Genomic DNA, 16,996 nt, shown 5'->3' with positions numbered 1-16,996 from the left:
TGTTACAATTGCTTTTTTTTTTTATCAGAGGTCTCAGAACCTTCAAACACTCTGTCTTCCATTAGACCATCTCTTCAGCTGCTGTACCTTTCGAGGTCCCTTCCAGTTCTAGGAGATAGGTATATTTCCAATTATTATTATTATATTATTATATAGATCTACTTATTTCAAAATAAGAGGCAAGCCCTTTGTATATTTTACAAACAATCAGACTGTGCTGAAATTAATGAAATGTTAATATTTCTCTCTCTCTCTCTTTAATTAAACTCATATGTGCACAAGCAATTGACACTGAATAAATAATTATTCATTAAATATGAAAATATTTTGGTCCCACCTTGGCTTTCCTTCCCTAACCTGAGCTTATTGAAAACCTTGTCATTAATCTGTAGTTGTAAATGCCTTACAACTTAAATATTTAAAAACACAGTTACCATGCAAAACAATCCCATTAATAACAATACGGAGGGGGAACATGTATGGAAGAAAGAAAAAGTGTTCTTTTCTTCCAAACAAAAATCAAAAAAGCTAAATTCATTTTTATTTTTTTTTTTAGAAATGCTGAAAACCAGATGCAAATTAGAACATGGTAAAATCTGTTGCATATAATTATTGCACTATATTAATTATTCATTGATACTGCACCACGGAGGAGAGGGGAGTTTTACGGACAAAGATGGCTCCAAAAATAGGCCTCGAGGAGCAGGCAATCTTCTTTGAAGTCCTTACTCACATGAATACACCCACTGGGGACAAATGGGAAAGAGGACCATGGGACGGTACCCTACACCCCACAGAAGAGACCAAGGGGAGTTGCAGTAAACAAAGGGAGAGGCGGTAGGAATAGAAAGGGAAGGACAAATACAAACAACAGTGGGAGATCACAGGTTATGCCTCTTCCTGCATGCACATATTTTTAGCTTCCAATTCTCCTTTAGTTACTGTATTAAAATGAAGAGATAAACTTGAGAAGAAGCAGAGGTCAGCCTGTTTGTGCATTATTTCCTATGAAATAGCAATGACAGCAACTAAGGTCAATCATTGCTCATCTTTAGAAACACATTTCTTGGTACAGAACAACAAAGGAACTGTCCTAACCGATAGCCAACCACAGGCAGTGGGCAACCACTGAAATAGCAGAGGACTGGGCAAAAAATTCTAAGCCTCTCATAAGTTTAATGTCTGATCCTGGAAACCCTTGCTCGCATGAGTAGTTATCACTCGCTTCAGTAGTTGTTAGGAACCAGATGCTGCCACTAGTACTCATGCTGAGTAGTACCTTACCCATGAAAAGTCAGTACTCAACATGAGTAAAGTGGCAGATTGTGAGCCACTTACACACACTGGTGAGCAATTATTCACATGAGAAGTCCCAGTGAGGTCTACTAGGACACTTACAGAGTAAAGGTTTCAGAACATAGTCCTTTGTGAGTGGTGCCGTTGAAAGGGCGCCAACAGGACTAGCCTTGCGAGCAAGGCACTGACATAGATAAGTTTTCATAGGAATGAGCCCATTCGCTGTAAAACAGATCCTGCAAACCTTTCCTTACTTATGCAAAGAGACCTGTTGACTGCAATGGGGCTACTCCCAGGACAAAGCATAATCGAGATGGGGAAGCATTTGTAGGATCATGTATGGCACATAAGCTACGACTGTGGAACGCATGGATAAATGTGGTTATTAAGTTACCGTCTATCACATGACTTTGTCTTCTTATTTGTCATCCTCATTACTACTTCAACAAATATAACTGTACCGAGGAAAAGGGGGGAAAAAGATATCTAGAATTTGGGGAACAGAAGACCCAACTGAGGGACAGAAGATTCTGAGCCCAATCCTTCAAGGTATAGAGTGTCCTAAGCTACCATGAACTTCACTGGGAGACGAGGATGCTGTTGATAAACTCTTTGAAGGATTGGGTGCTTTAATAGGGAAAGGCTATTTTTAATTTTTGCTGTAATACTTTTGGGCCCAATCCTATTCCCACTGAAGGCAAAGGGGAAAAATTTCCTTCCCATTTACTTAAATAGGAGTAAAACTGGCTTCCTTGTGCTGGACTCTGCTTTGACTGTGTTCCCTCACCTCTAATCTGACTGTCGCCTCTTGAAATAGAACTATCAAGCGTTGTGCTAAATAGCCGACAAATTAGCATTAAAAGGAAATAAGTGCCAGTTTTGGGAGAGTATTGGTACTTTATTCCCCTCTTTGCACCAAATGAACTATTTCAGTGCAAAACACTAGCCACCAACAGTGATAAATGCATCAAATAATAATAGTAGGAACAGCAGCGGACTCCACTAACTTACTAGAAACACATCAGTCCTGTCAACGCAATGAAAATGTCAGTAAATGAAGGTGCAAAGACAGGTTTATGGATTTTGGTTTTTATTATGGTTTTTATTATGAATAGAAGATGTACATGATAATGTGGTGTGGTGAAAAATCATTTAGATCCCGATTCATTTAAGCACATGCTTAACTTTAAATCTCACTGACATTCTTTAAGTTAGACATATGGTTATCCTGAATAGGGCACATGTGTGCCCATTTATCAATAGATCTGTGTTCTGAGATGCCTCCCATCCTCCCGTTAGTTAAAATGTTGTGCATTAATTGTTTGTGTTTTAATAGAAAACAATGGTATTGCTTTGTCAGAAATGTGAGACATATATTTCTACTGCTATCACTGCATTGTGATTTCATATTTTTTTTCTGGCCTGTAGCAAATCACATGTGTATATAGTGCTTTTCTATAAGAATCAGCATAATCCACTAGAGTTGTCATTGAAGAAATGGGTTTTTAAGGAGATATATGTGGGAATTATCTTATATAAACAATTAACATTAGTTTCTGTTCTTTTATTATTCTATTATGTCTACAGGTGCATTTAAAATGAATTTCTGGGTTACAATTCATGACACCATTCAGATTTTTTTTTACTGTGTTCTGAAAATCTGGCAAATTTGAAGTTTATTACAAAATGGAGAAATGGAAATCCTTATATTTTGTTAAGTAATAGAAGAGCTGTCAAAATAGCTGCTGATGAGTGACTTATTTGGAACATTTCACCTCTTTTTCTCTTTATGAGTCATTGTGGGCAATTTAGAATTTTCTCAGAATTATTCATCAAATTATTCAGATTCAAATTAATTTCTGTGAAGAACTGCTGCTCTGTAGTTTATTTGTTACCAGTTCATTGTAAATGTTCCAAATTCCCGCTGTGTTGGTTATTTGTGACTGGACAGGCTGAATACATATAACCTTTGTAATCAGGTTTCTTACATTTATGAGTTCAAACAGTGTCACTATCTCTCATAGTCACTTAAAACGTAGTGTTTCCATGTACATTTGTGCAATAAGCTCATTTATAGAATATTCATCTTAACTAAACACAAAAAGGGTGTGAATGCAGCAGAAGTGATTTTATTATATATATATATCAGTAAATAATCAGGAGATTTTTTTAAAGGTTTTTGCCCAGCTTTAGATCCTGACCCAGCAAAGAATGTAAGCACCTGTGTAACTGTAAAATCATGAGTAATATGGTTGAGTTCAGTGGGAGCTGCGGAGTTGTCAATACATTTGAAAATCAAACCACTTGAGTATAGGCCTAAATAGGCATTTAAGAGCCTAACTTTGGGCACCCATGTTTGAAAATCTTGACCTAAGAAGTTAATTCAGATGAAGTAGGAATGTTACTATAATGGATGCAAAACAAAATAAACAAAAGGACAAGTATGCTTTTGTTTGTTACGTTGTTGTTTGCCCTTCCCTCACTGGCTTCCAGGAACACAGCTGTGAAGATTTCTACAGACATGCACAAGGGAAGACATTCGATGGAAGGAGAATGGGCACTTGATCAATCATAATGCCAACATCATGCAATTATACTGAAGGGATTTGTGCTTTATAATGAGAACATAAATCTCATTTTAATGATATGGGCTCAAATGCAAAATGTTCAGAGCTAAAAGAAAAAAATCAGTCCATTTCTCTTTCGCATCAATAACTCCTAAGCATTGTTAGAGTTTGATTTGTTTATTTCACCTGTCTCCCAAACTGTCAGATATGTCCTAAAGAAGTAGAACTGTCTAAAAGAACTCCTAAGACATTAAGGTTTTTTTAAAGCAGAAATTCCCAGTTAACAATCTTTTAGCAAATGTGCCAGTTCTTCATCGTGCCAGAGATTTGGGGAAATGTAGGCAGGCTTCTTTCTTTCTTTCTTTTGGCTTGCTGTGTTCTGCGTATATGCTGAATGATGAGATTTTGGCACTCTATATTGTGTTTTGTGTTGTATTGTGTGTTTTCTTCCTGTGTGCATGTGTGTGTGTGTGTCTAATGATGAGACTTGGGTACGTTGTGTGGTGCGTTTTGTGTTTCCTGTGTTGTATTATGTACTTTTGTCTTCCTTGTGTTGTCTTTTGCACTCTGTGCGTCTCGTTTGCATTAGGTGCTGCTGGGCTTTGTGCTAGTCTGTGTGCTCTCTCTATGGGTGTGTGTGGGTGTGTGGGTGTGCACGCGCGCGTGCGGGTGGGAGGTGTTGTATTTGACATATTGTATGTCTGGGTGCTGTCCTCGCTGTGTGTGCGTGGCGCGAGATGTGCGACCCTCTTCTACTTGCGTTGTGTGCTGCTGGTGTGTTGTACCGATGTGTGCGTCCTGTCCTGGTGCGCATAACTGCTTGTGGTGGTGTTCAGGTGCGTGTGGTGTTCTGTGCGCTGGGCAACGTGTGCATTGTGTTTTGCGCCCTGTCCCAGTCTGTGCTATGGAAGTTCTCTTTGTGTGGCTTGGATTGTGCGCCGGTGCGTCTGTGTGTATGCTATGGAAGTTCTGTTTGTGTTGCTTCCGGGGTGTGTGTGTGTGTATGCTATGGAAATTCTGTTTGTGTGGCTTGGATGGTGCGCCGGTGTGTGTGTGTGTGTGCTATGGAAATTCTGTTTGTGTGGCTTGGATTGTGCGCCGGTGCGTCTGTGTGTATGCTATGGAAGTTCTGTTTGTGTGGCTTGGATGGTGCGCCGGTGTGTGTGTGTGTGTGTGGCTAGCGCGTGTTTCAGCCATTCACAGCCAGGCCGAGCTGAAGCTGTTGTCCCGCGTTAGGAAGCACAAAAGCCCCCAGCCTTGCAATGGAGCAGAAGGTGAAGAAACTAGCAGAAGGTCAGCACAGAGCGGACTCCCCTGCCCCGCGGTAACTCCTTCCATGCTACAGCTGAAGCCACATTTCCATGCAGCTCTGACGGAAACGGGGCGTTTGTTCCCATCCCCAAGTTTCGCAAGGAGCCTGATCTTGCAAACATTAGCGACCAGTTGCGGCATTGGCTTGACACCACAAGGGAAGATTTGTGCAGGCAAACAAAACCGACTCCCTCCCAACCTAACCAGGTGCTTGCCGTTCCCGTGGAGGGCAAAGCAAGTTGCAGGAATGGGTTTTTAAAAAATCATTATTATTTATTTTATTTGACGCCTAATAAACACAAACGCAGCGCGGATTACAGACCCTGCCTTCTAGCGTAACCCCTCGACCAATGTTTGTTGTTGTCGGTTTGAGATTATCTCGGCTGGAACCGCGAAACCTATTAATTAAACAAGTTATTAGGATTGAATACAATTCAAATTGGCCCCTGAAAAGAGACAGCCGTGTTAATTACAGTGCATTAGGGCTCAGGACACAATTATAGGTATTACAGGATTATCAAGACTATTGTAAGGTTCTTCAGCGGATAAGAGCTGGTGGTGGAAAGGAGGTGGGGCCTGAGAACAACAAACGGAAGAAAAGACAATTGAAAGATTAAATTGCCTTTATGTACAGTGCTATATTAGCCTACTGTACAGGATGCGCCTGTGGATCCAGATCTTATCCTTTGCCTTTAATTACCTGGAGAAAATAAGTTTCCTTTTAGTGGAAAGTTTCACAACATCATTGTAGAACGATACATTATCCTTTGTTATGTAAGACCGAATTCTGCTTTTTCGATGTTCTACATATATATTGTATTTTGGATACAGAATAGTACTGGAGAAATGTAGGAATAGATATAACCTATCTTGGGGTGGCGCAGGGGTGAGAGAGAGAGAGAGAGAGAGAAGGGGAGAGGGAGAGGGAGATACAATAGGATAATCTAACTTGAAATAGAGAATATTTAGCAAGCAAGCAAAATAAATTCCCTGTTAACTTTCCTGCCAAACAGGTGTTTGCAATGTAAATGAAATAAAAGCAATAAAGGATATTACCATTCCTGTATCTGCCCAGTTTTCAGTACCACTATTGCAGAGATTACAGAGATAGTATATGGAAAGCACCTTTTACACCCAGATCTAGTCTACCGCTCCTTCCATGTATGACCCGAGGTATCATAAAGGGGAAAATGTCTTGGGGAGCTTCAGTTTGTTGTTCTGTGTTAACATAGGCTCTAAGCGTCCCCCGCTTAAACTCTCGCCCTTAATGAGTGAGACATGAGGCTGCAGTTTCGTCATGAAGTGTCTCAAATTAAAACTGAGGATCAGAGAAAATGATCAAGCCGCATCGAATCCCTTTCAAATTGGAGGCAGCGCCATAAGTAAATACATAAAAGGCAGAAGAGAGAAGGGGAAGCGTCTTTCCCATGATTTTATTGGCAGACTTTTGGGTGACTGATGCTTGAGCTTTTAAGAATTTGTGTTTTTAATCAAATAAGATCTGACAGTGTTCCTAGCTAGGTATTAATGCCTCCGCATTCGCATGTCAGTCACCTCTAAGCGATCTGACAAACTCAAGATCTCTGAGAACGTGCAGAGTTCAGATCATATTAATTCCCCCAAAATGTTTTGATTCAAAGTAGTTTGTATTTTATGTTGCCAAGGGCAATCGAAAAAGAGCAATTGCCGGTAGCCTGGCCCCTCTCTCGTCATGGCCCAGAGGCGATAGCGGTATTTAAGCATCTTGAAATTAGCCTGGGGCAGGAACGATGGATGATCACAAAGCGAAACAAGAGCTTTTTTTTTTTTTTTTTTTTAGAGTTTGCCTTCTCGATTTCATAAAACGACTGGGGCCAAATGTCACCGTGTTGTTTTTTTAAATCCAAATATTTGGAGGTGAGGACACTGAAGCGGTGGATGCTTCATACGCAGGGGGGCTTGGGAGGGGGGGTTAGCAAACAAGCCCCCCCCCAATCAAACGGGAAGCAGGCTCTTTGGCTTTAAAATGGCAACGTAAAAGGGAAGGAGTCGATCATAATGAAAGCCGGAGACATTTCCAGGGAAAGTGTCAGAGGAGAAGGTGGGGGTTTGTTGGTGTTTTGTTTTGTTTTAATGATCCAAAACCACAGACGACTCCTGTAAATAGAAGTTTCGTTTCTTCGAGTGATTTCTTTTGAAACAGGCGATCTGAATATTCAACTTTAAGGCAAAGCTCCAGTCTGTATGTACAACATTAATATGATCTCTGCAGAATTTGGTACTCAGAAATATTAACATATCAAAGCAGCTGCCTGAGGCTAGAGAAGCTATCGATACACGAGCAGTAGGTAAAGTAAAGATTATTGGTTCTGATGGTTGGAGTAGTGGCGCTCCGGGCTATATCCTGCACACCAGTAAATGAAAGTGATAGCATGGGGATCTCTGCATCAGAATTGGTGGCAAATATTTTATCTAGCTGGTAATTATCTCGCCACCACCAAAGTCCTGCAAAAGTCTTTTACTTTCCGAGGCTCATTAAAGGAAAACAAAATCATGGCACCGAACAATATCGCAGCCAGCCAGGATGCGCAATGTCAGACCTGTGTTCGGAGACGGACACGGGGGGTTGCTGAGGCTGTTTTTGATTTATTTGTATTTATTATAATTATTATTCAGGTTGATAAAGAAAACCACGTGGCCTTTAAGACCCCCCCCCCTCCTCTTTCCCCGAACAATAGAATGACTTCTGTTCACGGGGAAATTACATGAGGAGCTTTATTTTAAAATCTTTCTTTCTTTCTTCCTTCGAGTAAAAAAAGAACAGCCAACCTCATTATTTTTAAAAATATATATATATGTATGTATTAACGAGAAAAAAAGTCTGACACGAGCCGTTTAAAATATTAGGGAAGCCCCGAATTAATATATTCTTGATGATGTATCACCAGAAAAGAAGTCTGATGTATTTATATGGGATTCTGTACCGAGGTTAGGCGTAGGATGTTTTGATTATTACTAACTCCGATCGCTTTTTTTTGAAGTCGTACAAAATATTTATTATGCATTTTTAATATACATTTGAAACGTGAAGACTCATCTTTGATATCTACGCCTGACTTCATCAAGAGGTAGCTCCCGTGCAGCTTCGGTTCCGCACTAGATCAGTGGAGGAAAAAGCTTATATTTTCAGGCCGGATTTCCTTTACTATCAATCTTTAAATCTTTGAGCAACTTGATCGCTTAAAAAAAAAAAGTCTTGACTGCAATCAGCCACACAGGTAATTGGAAACTCCTTAGCTGAGCTGGAGAAATTGAATAAACTGGATGTGAACAGAACGGATATATGAATCCTCTCTCACAAGGGAGATTAGATCCCAGCCAAGTAGTACAGACATAAACCCCAATTTATGGGAATTCATTCACTCCCCATCTCTCTTTGATAAGGATTTAGCTTCCTAGAGGTCAGATTTTGGTTCAGAAACGAAAACATTTTCTAAGATATAATTAATATCAACTGAATTGCAAGAAGAAAGAGCCAAGGGGAAACACGCAGGCGGGGGTAAAGCCTTTTTATGGACAGATTGCAACCGATAGGAACTGCTAACACACATCCATGTAGAAGCAATCCCTGCGACGTCCTGAAGTTTCAACCCGCCATGCTTCTCCGGTACTACTGCAAACAGAACTGTGGGAGGAATGTCACCCTCAACTCCTCTGTTTTCTCCCACTTTACAGACTTCAGCAGCCTCCCTCTCCCCCCCCCCCGCCCTTGGTTCATTCCTATGTGAAATAAGAATTAAATCTAACTTGCCTCCGAGCCGTGTGGCGGGGGCTACATTTTTAAACCAGGGGATATGTATAGTGTTACACAGGACGGACTCCAAAGACAACCCCAGGTTGGAAGGAAGAGGCCAGCGCCGGGAAAGATTGCAATTAGTGGCGCTGTTCTTTCAGCACCAGAGCTAGTGTCACCAGCCTTCTCAATGACGGCCCCATCTTTCATCTACCGTCCACATTGCTTTGAATAACAGCCTCTCACTTGGCTTTTTGTTCTCTCAGCTACCACGTTGACACTACCAGGCCCCGGCGTGTTTGTGCTGTCGGATTTCATTGCTGAACGTTATGCTAGTGCTAAAATCCTTGGCAAGCAAATCACTCTTGTTTAAAATACAAGTGGATTCAGTTGTTATCCACCCCACCCACCTCCCGCCTTTTGTTTTGGGCTAATTCTCCCCTCCCACAGTCACTGGGTCAAGATTTACAATGCTCCTTGCCACCAAACTGGGGATTTCAATCTGTACATGGGATAAAACAACCAGTCGAAACAATTCGGAGTGACTCACCATCTGTGTCGGATCTCAGTCTCTGTTTAATACTAGAGGTTTTTTTTTTTCCAAAGCAATTTTAATGGCGATTCGTTCCCGGGTGTATTTTATTTTTTATTTAAATCTATAGTTTGTCCCGGGATCTGAATAATAACATCGGTTTTATTCTACTTCGATAACACGGCACCTAATAGCATAATGAATAAGAACGGACTTCATTCAACAAGAAGGTGAATAATGACGGGAAAGAATATTACTTTCCAAGACGTAGGGTGGGTCTTTGACAAATCCCTTATATTTTTTTGATAATGAATACATATATTTCTGATAAGCATTATCTTGGGATACAGTATGTCTCTATATTGGAGTTGAATATATGGGCCTATGGACAATGCGGCCTATTTTTGCATCTCTTAGTCAAAACAGATTTTTCCCCCCAAATAGTCATGAGCAAGGTATTCCGGAAAGAGAACAGAATCTGCAGATATTTTCAGAAGCAGAAGGAATCAAGGGCTGCTTTACCCAGGCAGCTAACTACTTTGTCAATTACTGATTTATCAACCGCTCTGTAACACTGAGTTATTTATTATATTCATATTTCCAGAACTCTCGCCCTGTACATAAGAGATCAGCCTGTAAATTTAACAGCCAGGCACTAGAGAGCACAAATATTTTTAAATCATAACGAGAAATCTACCTGAGAAACGGGGAACTAATGAAACAAACCGAAACCTCGATTCGCCTTTCATTTCGGAGAGCTGCCATGAAGGGGGGTATTTGTAAATTACTGATGCTCTACAAAACCATCAAGACACTACATTAGTTTTAACGTGCTTCTCTTTGAATTCATCAATCCTTTTCCAATATATCTGTAATATGCTTGCACAACAACAGCTAGAGAGAGACATAGGGTTGTTTTTTTTAAAAGAAGTCAAATATAGAAAATATTTTTTAACCTGCTTACCTCTCCTTATCACCCCACCTTGGCTGTTCAGTACTAGCCCACATTGGGCCTCCACCGACCCCTTCAATTATGAAAAAAAAATCAGTCAGATACCAAAACGCTTAAAATTAAGCAGCGTTTGTTTTTAATATGAAGCTCGGTCAATAACGACAGTAAAGACAATATTTCAGCAACACATTTCTAAAATGGGATTTAAATTACCTGACAACTCCATACAATATCTCAGTCTAATTCTTTAATCTTCCACTATCCAAGGAAATGTATTTTTCACAGAGTAAGTATCAGGTTCCTTGCTATTATATATATATATATATGCATATAGTCTCTCCGTGTGTGTACATGTATACAGTGTGTGTGTGCAGTGTATACACAAAGAAATTCTCCCAAATATCTGTTGATCTAAACAAATAAAATCTAAGCAACTGTCAATAATTCTACCAGATTTCGATCTCTCTCTCTCATGCTGTATATTGTGTGTGTATGAGAGAGTGTACACACATACACACACCCGCGTGTATGTAACATAGCCGCTCATGCGCTATGTACAAGAGAATATATGTTGATGTGTGTATGTGTGTCTTGGCTTATCTAGGAAGAGGTTTGCATTTCTACACCTCTCTTCCTTATATTTATTCTAACTCATACTCTCTTATTTTTAGATCCAATTCCTTTTTATACATATTTTTGTTGGGGATCATGAAAGGTTTAACGGTTTTTTTTACATATATACTGGGGGAAGAAACACAGTGGAAATGTGGTAAAGACGCATTTTCCTTTACAAACAAACCAGATATTTGACATGAAAGAGTCCTTTAAGAGTGTTAACCTACTCAACAGCCCGTGAACAGTGAAGTAAATGCGGAGGGAGAGCCGGTGCATAATAAAACCCCCACTTTACAAAACAACCTTTACAGTCCTGGCGCTCTCCCCCAGTTTCACCATATTGGCGCTGGCCTGTAAGACCCTCCTTTTCAAGGCTCTTTCTTATTTTAAGTGTTCTGCTTTAAAGTGATTATGAAATCAATATGTAAAAAAACTTGGCGACTGAGCATAAATTAAAGCGGTGACGGAAAAAGGTGTGACAGTTTCCTTTGTTGTCCATGGAAAATCTTTTTAGGGGACTGAAAGATGCCACTCCAGCCCCAAGACTGTTTGCATCTGTTAGGCTGACTTAAACCGCCCTCTAAACTATTGGACTTTCACTTAACATTCTGTGCAGGGGAAAGTATATTTACATTTGTTGCATTGGAAATGAGGCATATGCTGATGACCGTTTTAAAAAGAAAGACGGAGGAGAAGGGGAAACTGGTTAGACCACCGTTTTGGTTTATAGTCCGCCTGTCCTCTCTATTTCAGTTTACCACCAAAACACCTCCCACTAAACACATGGTGAAATTAACAAGCCCGAAAATGTGTTTTGAAGCAACTAAATACATACATTCAATTTCTCCCCGATGAGTCTTTTCTATACCTCAATATATTTCCCTCTTCTGTATGGAAATAGAGGGAGTGAAAAATAAGTGAAAGGGAGGGTACCAAGATGCAAAGGGAGGATCAGGTTTATTTTTTAAATGGATTTTGATCAAATGATGAACCTTTTCCTTTATTTTTTCCAAAGCTGTTTATTTCTATTTTTAATAAACATGAATCTGGAGCTGCCAACTTAACCAAGTTTTATTATTTCTATATTATTATGATTTGCAAGGGAAATATGTTGTTTGGTCGGATGACATTGCATAAATGACCAGTTGAATGGCACTAAGTCGAAAATTGGATAAAGTATGGTGCTCTTTTGCACAGGATTTAGGCATTGTCCGCTGCCTTGCAAACGTTCTTAATCCCCTCTTTTGAAAGATACAAGGCTTTGTGCCTGGCAAAGAAAAAAAATTTGTACAGATACAAAAAAATCAGCAGCAGACGTGGTTATAAAAAGGAGTAAATAGGTTTTAGTTGGGCTAAGAAGTGAATGCCAGATTTGGGGGTTAGGGGGTGGACATAAGGGAAGCCTTATGGAAAATATATTTTAAAAATGCCAGAGAATATACAATTATTTAGTGAATTTAAATGTAGAAAAATCAAGATTTAAAGTGTTTCTCCTCCAAAGGGATCGAACAGATAATATTCTTTGGTTGGTATTCCCTCCCCTCAATAATCCCTTGCTCCGAGGTAAATAGAGGAAAATCTTTCTAACTGGGATCTTCTTAGTTCTCCAAACTTCTGGGTTCTTTTAGAGCAGCTGATCCCTATGTATGGGGGAAAGGACAATATAGAGTGCATTGTGGGAAAGGAAGCAAAGACTGAGGGGAAGTAAGTACAGTAAATACGGTTAAATCCGTTTTAGCCTGGCTACATCTGGAGTGAACCTGGCTCCTTAGCTTGTTTAAAGGGAAAGTATTTGTATAATCGCTTTTTTAAAAAATATGTATTGTTCTAATAAATGATAGTTTTAAAAATACATTTTAATTTGGGACAAATAGATGGCTGGATATCAATTCTTAGCTGATGATAACGGATTCATAAATGACTACACACTAGGTTATATAGATAGATAGATAGATAGATAGATCTGCATCCATATCTATATATCTCAAGACCTTCACTATTTTACTGTCCAACATTTATTTTATTCTTTACTTTTTGCTTTAACATTTCATCTATCGCAGTTAAACTAAGGGATATCTGCAGGACACCATGAGATTTGTTTTTTAAATATCTCATAGCAGAGATATATTTTTTCCTAACGTTTCTCCTTCCCCCTCCCTCGGTCTATTTGGATTTTTATATGTGTCGGCGTGTTAATTAAATATATACATTTACCACACACATTAGGAAAGGGAGAAAAATGGATTTAGATGGATTATTTTGTAGCCATTTCGAGTGCCTTTGGTTTGGAGGGGATACACACAAACACACACACACAATCTCCTGATTAACTAGCCAAACCGCACCTGTTTCAACTCAGCCACCATCTAAAACGTTAATCCAGGTGCGAGGTTATTTGTCAGGCAAGAGGACTACATGTTTTTAGTTTTGGACCCTGGAAATGGCTCTTACGCCTCCACCCTATGTGATCGGTGTGAGAGCGATCCTGAAGCGAAGAGGCTATGAGGAGGATGCATCATCGAAAGTATATTGCATGCTATTTACCTGCAAATCGTCTGTCCCCGAGGCTGCAAGCCCGAGGCTTGGTCCTGGCAGGAGTCTTTGATCGGGATGCATCCCATATTGGGACCCATGGCTCATAAGAGACAGGTCGTGGCGCCGGTAAGCATCTAAACATCCCAGCTCTCTCCTCTGCTCGTCCAAGCAAGAGGATTTGAGAGCCCGGGCGTTGTGCAGGTTAATAAAATCGGTGGGTTCCCCATGGTGGATCTGCTGGTAGTATTGCTGCGAGTGGTGGAGAGAATTCAAGGAGTAAGCGTCAGGGTTGACTGCCGGGTGCCCGTGTTGGAACTCGTAGTGGAAGGACTGGTGATGAAGTGGTGTGTACTGGTGATTAGTGGAGAAATATGGGGAAGCAAACTCAGTGCCGGTGGTGGAGTAAGTTAGAGGCGAAGAGGAGGAATAGGCGACAGTTGAGTTGGCCACAGACTCCAGACATCCAAGCTGCATCAAACGATAGCTGTTTGATCCGTCGTGACGTATCTGAAAGGAAGAAGGGAAAAGGAGACCCCAAAACTTGGAGGTTTGTCATTTAAAACACAGTGTGCGACTCTGCCCAGCACCCTACCCTGCATAGCTTCCCCCCATTCGAGGTGCCTGGCTCCAAGCCTCCCCAAGGTCGCTTCCCCAACACCTTGGGCGGGTGTCATGCAGGTCTGGTCAAAATAATAAATAAACACCCGAACCTGCCTTAGTGCAGTCGAGCAAAACGAATCCACAACACAGAAATAAAAAAAAAAAAATGGACCACAACCAAAAGTACTGATCGCAGCCTCTGCTATCTGTGACTGAAACAAAAAGTCATCATGCAGAAGGGCTTTAATTCCACGGGAACACTCAGAAGGGGGAAAAAAATCTCGCCCATGTGTTATAGAGCATTACACATCTAGATAGCTAGCAGCCGCCTTCTTGTGTTTGGAACCCCGGTTTCTAAGGAATCCCGTCACATTGTCCCCGTCAAATGTTCCTAGAGGAAGGCCAGGCTCCATCCTTTCCACATCTTCCCGTTTCTGGCGATTTAATTATTTTCCCCCCAACTTCATTATGTTATTAGGGGTCTAATTCTGTTTTCGTGCTGGGACTATTTCAAAGTGGTAATGAGTTGCTCTGGCTGGTGACAGATGTCATAACGAATTCTCTCCCTATACCTCTTTAAATGATCTCTGAAGCAGGATTATAATTAAATGTAACGGTCCAATATGGATTAAAAAATGGAAACAACCACAGAGGCACACACGCTCACACCCATGCACACACACACCCATGAACACACACACACACACACACAAAATACCTCTGCTTCGTGGACTAGTCCTGGAAATGTAGTTGACATTTTGGGTTCTCCGAAAAAAGGCTCAGGATAAACTTCCCTCTCAAAAAAATCAAATCAAATCAAAATAAATTTAAAACATCCAAACTCCTTGTATCCCCACCCGGTTTTTAAAAAATCTATATCTACGAGAGAATTTGCAATGTATCTGCATAGATCAGATCGCTTTCCTTTTCCATTCACCACCTTAAAAACCTGTAGGAACAAAATTTTCCCTCTGCACAAAAGCAGCTCCCTGGATCAGATTTTGTACTTGCTGGGTATTTCTTTGGCTGATGTCGTAGGTCCCTTGGTAATATAGAAGTTTTGAAAATTAAGCATCAGCACTGAGAACTGAGAGGACAATAGATAGAGGAGCTTCATCCCAGGAGACAAGGAATAAATATTGTATCTTCGCCTAATAAGGAACTGTAGGTTCTTTCAACATTTTTATACAGTTTTTCCTCCACTCTTTAGAATGCTTTTTTCTCACACAGGCTAATATGGGAGCTAATCTGATCGAAGGGGGCATTTTGAACACATTTTATCGGGAGGCTATAGAGCTAATAGAGATAGTAATCTATATTAATTAAATCGTCATTTTTAATAGGTAAGTGTGATCCTTCCTGTTGGTTCTATTGCTTTTAAATATAGACCCAAATAAAAGATTGCACATTTTTGGTGTGTGTCTTTAGCTGTATTTTTCTAAATTAAAACAATGTTGCTGGGCTTGATTTTTTTCTTACGTTTACATCGAATTCAAGTTCACCCCACATTCCAATCTTTTTTAAAATAGTTTTTCAAATAAATAGCTAGTCTGAGACCATAAAGTGTAATTGCACTGAATTTTTATACACACACACACACGTATATATACCTTACATATAGTGTGTATATATATATATATATATACATACATACATACACTTAAAGATCCACACATACACTTAAATATACCCACATATGAAATATGAGGGAAAAGATGGGATTGTGTGAGAGGAGAGTGGACCGTTTTCCATTTAAATTAAGTTTTATTTTTAGTTTTTTTTAAAGAAGTGCTGATACATTTTATTCGTGGAAAATTACTTGAGGCTGGATAGCCCTGTATTGCACATATGAAGGTTTTACAAATATATTTATATATTTATTTATTGACAGTGGGAGGTTGGGTCTGAAGCACACTTGGGGGAAGAACGAAGAAGAAACGTTCTATTTAGAACGAGAAGTATCAAAATACAAACGACCGTTCCAAATCGAGCACAATCCTGGGAAGTTGTAAACGTTCTGAGAAAGGTTCCTGGCCAAATGGCATTTCCTGCCGATGTGTGTCTGCTGATGGCTAGTTTCTACAGATTACAAGCCTGGAGTTAAAAGAGGGTATAACTCTCTTTTAATTGCCATTTAATTTGGTTTGCTTTTCAGTGTTTAGCTGCAAAGGTGTCTTAATAATAAGCCGCAGGCAAATAGGCATGTGGCTTTTTTTTTTAAGGTCTAGTTTTGGGGAAGGTTTACTGGTATCTGTTCATGCAGGCTAACAAGACCTGTCATTCAGCCCTCTTTTCTTTATACAAATGGACAAAGGCACACGACTAGAATTGAAATGCATTGTCTGAGATGGAAAAGTGCGATTATCCAGGCGTGCACAAGGGTCAGCAGCAAACACTTTTTAGCACGCCAATGTTTTATTAGTGGGTTCATCTTGGCAGAGTTGCCCCCCTCCCCATTCTCCTTAATGGAGAAGGAGGAGGATAAGAGGAAGGAAAGGCATTTTATTAACTTTTTTTCTTTTAATAGGGAATTTCGACACTGATTATTCTAACGTAATTACTGAGATAGCAAAGGTCCCTTTTCTTTCCCTATGTTTGATATTCCAGGAACCATTCCACATGCTAGCAAAAGCTGGAGTTCTCAAGAGTCTGGTAGACAAGATGATGAAATAATGTGGAGTAAATAAACAAGCTGGACTCCTTTAAATTATTGCCCCACTCCCAATGAATGGAATATGTGTGTACAGTAAACACACAAACAATAGGGCATAGACCTAAAAAAGTTAAGACACCTTGAATAAATACTTTTGACATAT

The 16,996-nt window shown here is 40.0% G+C and overlaps 1 protein-coding gene across 1 annotated transcript in view; it reads right to left on the bottom strand.

The window, feature by feature from the left end:
* Positions 1-14,969, bottom strand: part of TFAP2D (transcription factor AP-2 delta) — a 50,007-nt gene extending 35,038 nt beyond the window's left edge. Inside the window, exons 1-3 of the mRNA XM_050948880.1 lie at positions 14,899-14,969; positions 13,590-14,087; positions 10,443-10,503 (exon numbers count right to left, since the gene is read on the bottom strand). Of these exons, the coding sequence (XP_050804837.1) occupies positions 10,443-10,503; positions 13,590-14,087; positions 14,899-14,937 (598 nt within the window). The 5' untranslated portion in view covers positions 14,938-14,969. The remainder of the gene's footprint in view (positions 1-10,442; positions 10,504-13,589; positions 14,088-14,898) is intronic.
* Positions 14,970-16,996: the final 2,027 nt, after the last annotated feature.

This window comes from Gopherus flavomarginatus, chromosome 4 (genome assembly GCF_025201925.1).
Source record: "Gopherus flavomarginatus isolate rGopFla2 chromosome 4, rGopFla2.mat.asm, whole genome shotgun sequence".
Classification (NCBI taxonomy): domain Eukaryota; kingdom Metazoa; phylum Chordata; order Testudines; family Testudinidae; genus Gopherus; species Gopherus flavomarginatus.
This window is presented reverse-complemented; position numbering and strand designations above follow the sequence as displayed.